General features: G+C 63.4%; 3 protein-coding genes across 3 annotated transcripts; 1 reads left to right on the top strand and 2 right to left on the bottom strand.

The window, feature by feature from the left end:
- Positions 1–45: 45 nt before the first annotated feature.
- On the top strand, positions 46–552 carry AURANDRAFT_69193 (hypothetical protein; the record flags this gene model as incomplete). Its single annotated transcript, XM_009044947.1, has 1 exon — positions 46–552. A coding segment is annotated over one exon (507 nt), but the record flags the coding sequence as incomplete, so codon positions are not given.
- Positions 553–832: 280 nt separating this feature from the next.
- On the bottom strand, positions 833–1,297 carry AURANDRAFT_9360 (hypothetical protein; the record flags this gene model as incomplete). The annotated part of the gene is made up of 1 exon (XM_009044949.1): positions 833–1,297. A coding segment is annotated over one exon (465 nt), but the record flags the coding sequence as incomplete, so codon positions are not given.
- Positions 1,298–2,611: 1,314 nt separating this feature from the next.
- On the bottom strand, positions 2,612–2,941 carry AURANDRAFT_69194 (expressed protein; the record flags this gene model as incomplete). Its single annotated transcript, XM_009044948.1, has 1 exon — positions 2,612–2,941. A coding segment is annotated over one exon (330 nt), but the record flags the coding sequence as incomplete, so codon positions are not given.
- Positions 2,942–2,984: the final 43 nt, after the last annotated feature.

Consider the following 2,984-nt stretch of genomic DNA (forward strand, 5'->3'; position numbering starts at 1 on the left):
CCGGACACGCCGTCCCTGGAGCGGGCCGAGGACGCGCGCGACCAGGCGCGCGCCGGCGCCTGCGACTTTTCGCGCATCGCGCGCGACGCGCCGGGCGTCGCGCTCCGGGCGCACGGCCGCGCGCGCGTCGGCGGCGCCAAGGACGAGCCGCCCAAGTTCGAGTTCTCCTCCGCGCGCGGCGGCGTCGAGCAGCGGCGCGCGGCCATCGCCGCGGAGCTCGAGTCCGCGCGCCGCGACGCCGCGGCCGACGACGGCGACGACGGCGACGACGACGACGACGCCGTCGAGGACGACGTGTCCGAGGCGGACGTCGAGGCCGCCAAGGCGCGGCTCGACGCGGCGAAGAAGGAGGTCAAGGAACTCGCGAAGGAGCTCGACCGCCAGCGCCAATCCACAAAATCGCCGCGGTCCGCCAAACGGCCCGCGTCCGGCGTCGCCGCGGCCGCGCGGCGCAAAAAGCAGGCGGTAGCGCCTTCGAACCGCAAGCGGCCCCGCGACGCCGACGCGACCGACGACGAGGACGAGCCGCCGCCGGAGAGCATCGCGCTCTAGAACTCCCCCTTCCTCCCCAAGGTGTCTAAGCATGTGACATCGCGTGCCTTTACTTCTGCTACTGACTCGGAGCAAGAAGCTTCATTTTCTTCTGGCGCTGGCGCTTGGCTTTCTTCTTCGCATTTTTCTGTGCTTTCTTCTTTTCGTCCAGTTTCTGGGCCTTTTCTAGCTGCTCTTCCTCGTTTTTGCGTTCCACAAGTCGCCTCAGATCATTGAGGCTCAGGCCGTTGAGGCTCAGATGACGCAGCATCTGTTCGTGCAATTCGTCGTAGTCGAGCTCGAGCTCGGAGTTCGGTGGGTTGAGCCCAGCAGCCTTTTGGAACGTTTGTTCGGCAGCAACGTAGTCGCCGTCTTGCGCCAGCATGCCAAAGATCTTGTAGAATGCAAGGCTGTGCGTCGGCTCTAGCTCGGCGACATCGCGGTAGCTCTGTAACGCGGCGACGCGGTTGCCCTTCCTTAGGTGTACCTCGGCAAGACCGCGATGGGCCTCTGCAAGATTCCAATCGAGATGTATGGCTGTCCCAAAGCTCGTCTCCGCGCCATCATAGTCGCCGCGCTTGTACATGATGTAACCGAGGCCTCGGTGGGCTTCGGAGTCGTTCGCGTCGAGTTTGATGGCCTCGTTATACATCTCCTCGGCCCGGGGGAAATCGTTGCGCACACACTCCAGCAGCATACCGAGCCCGTGGTAGGCGAGCGAGTGCTCGCGGTCGAATTTGATGCACTGCTCCATCGGTGCGATCGCGTCCTCGCAAGGGCCGCCATTCTCAACGCACAGCGCGTACCCGAGCGCGTACCACGCGTGACTCATCTTGCGGTCCTTGCCGACAGCCTCGCGGAAATTGCCGATTGCCGCGGCAGGCACGCCGGCCTTCAAAAGCGCATAACCCCCAAGAAAGAGCGAAACTGCCAAATTTTTCACCTCCTCGGGCGCATCTGCAAGCACGGCCTCGGCGACCGCGACGTTGCCGACCCGAATGAGCTCGGCGCGCTCAGTAGCCTCCGCCAGCACCGCTTGAACAGGGGCGGGACATTTCGGAATAAGGCTGTGAATAGCGCTCAAAATCTCATTTTTAACGTCCTGAACGGCGCCCAAAACCTCATTTTTACCGTCGACGATCGTGGCCTGCGTATCGTTGGCCTTCGCGTGCAAATTCTGCATTCCGACGTAAACCCCGGGAAGGAGAGCGTCCCCTAGGTGCTTCATCACGTCTTCGACACCCTCCTTCGCCTTTTTGAAAGCTGATGAAAAAACTGCTCCTCGTAAAAACTTCTGGAGGGCGTTGCGGCCTTCCGTGATGCGAGTGGACGCTTTGAGAAGCACTTCGATTGCTTTTGCGGCATCATCTTTGCGCGTCCGCAACACATCCGTGATATCGGTGTGTGCCATCGCATCTGGCGTCTCCAATGCCTTGAAAAGTTTGAGCTGATTGGTGGCCCACTCAAGGACGGCATCGGCCTCGGTCACGACCTGCGCGATGTCGGAGTAGGCCTTCCTGACCTCAAAGAGCAGGAAGCAGAAGTTCCCGACGAGGGGCGCCACGGTCATGGTCTTTATGACCCCATTTACCAAAAAAGTAACATGGGCGACGACGTAGCCGGCCTCGTTCGATTGAGATTGGCCGCAGCCCATGACTAGGAACGAGAACTCGTTTTAGCACTGATGGCGCAGCAGCGGGGTGCGACCTCGAGACTAGCGCCCGCTCGCTCCTCTCTCGCACTGCGTCGCGCTCGGCGGACGCGGATGTCGGCGCGCGAGCACGGCTCGAGCGCTCGAGCGCTCACTTTTGCCCAAACCCAGGCGGCGCCGGGAATATCGCCCGCCGAGCCGGCAGGCCTGCGGGCGGTTGCGGGCACGAGAAGGCTCCGAGAGAGGACTCGAGGGCCGGCGAGACAGCCATCCGAATCGGACCAAGGAGGATGTCCGAAATGAAGTAGATGGCAAGCGACGTGACGTCGCGCCAACAAGGGAAGTCTGCGTTAGGAATGTGCGTCCCGCGTCCCGCGCGCGCGGCGGCGACGACGGCGACGACGGCGCCCGCGCCGAGGTCAAATACGCTTAGACGAGGTCGATGTTCGGGTCGACGTTGGGCCGCCGCTTGGCGGCTTCGTCTTCGGGCCAGTCCCAGGCGTGCTCCGTGGGCTTGTTGTAGCGCAGGTTCGAGATGTCGGTGTCGAGGCGGCGCTCGTGCTCGAGCATGCCGTAGATCGCGTGGCGGATGGGCAGCAGCCGGGAGTACATGAACTTGACCTTGACGTAGAGGATGGGCTTGGCCTCGCCTGGCGGCGCGTCGCGCGCATCGCCGGTCCGCGCCATCGCGAGCGTGAGCGACTCGTTCCGCTGGTGGTCGAGGTCCGAGAGCGCGATGGCCGTGGTCGCGAGCTTGACCTTGCGCCGCGTGTCCGTGAGTTCCACGACGAGCGACGCGGGA

This window comes from Aureococcus anophagefferens (genome assembly GCF_000186865.1).
Source record: "Aureococcus anophagefferens unplaced genomic scaffold AURANscaffold_1112, whole genome shotgun sequence".
In the NCBI taxonomy this organism is placed as follows: domain Eukaryota; class Pelagophyceae; order Pelagomonadales; family Pelagomonadaceae; genus Aureococcus; species Aureococcus anophagefferens.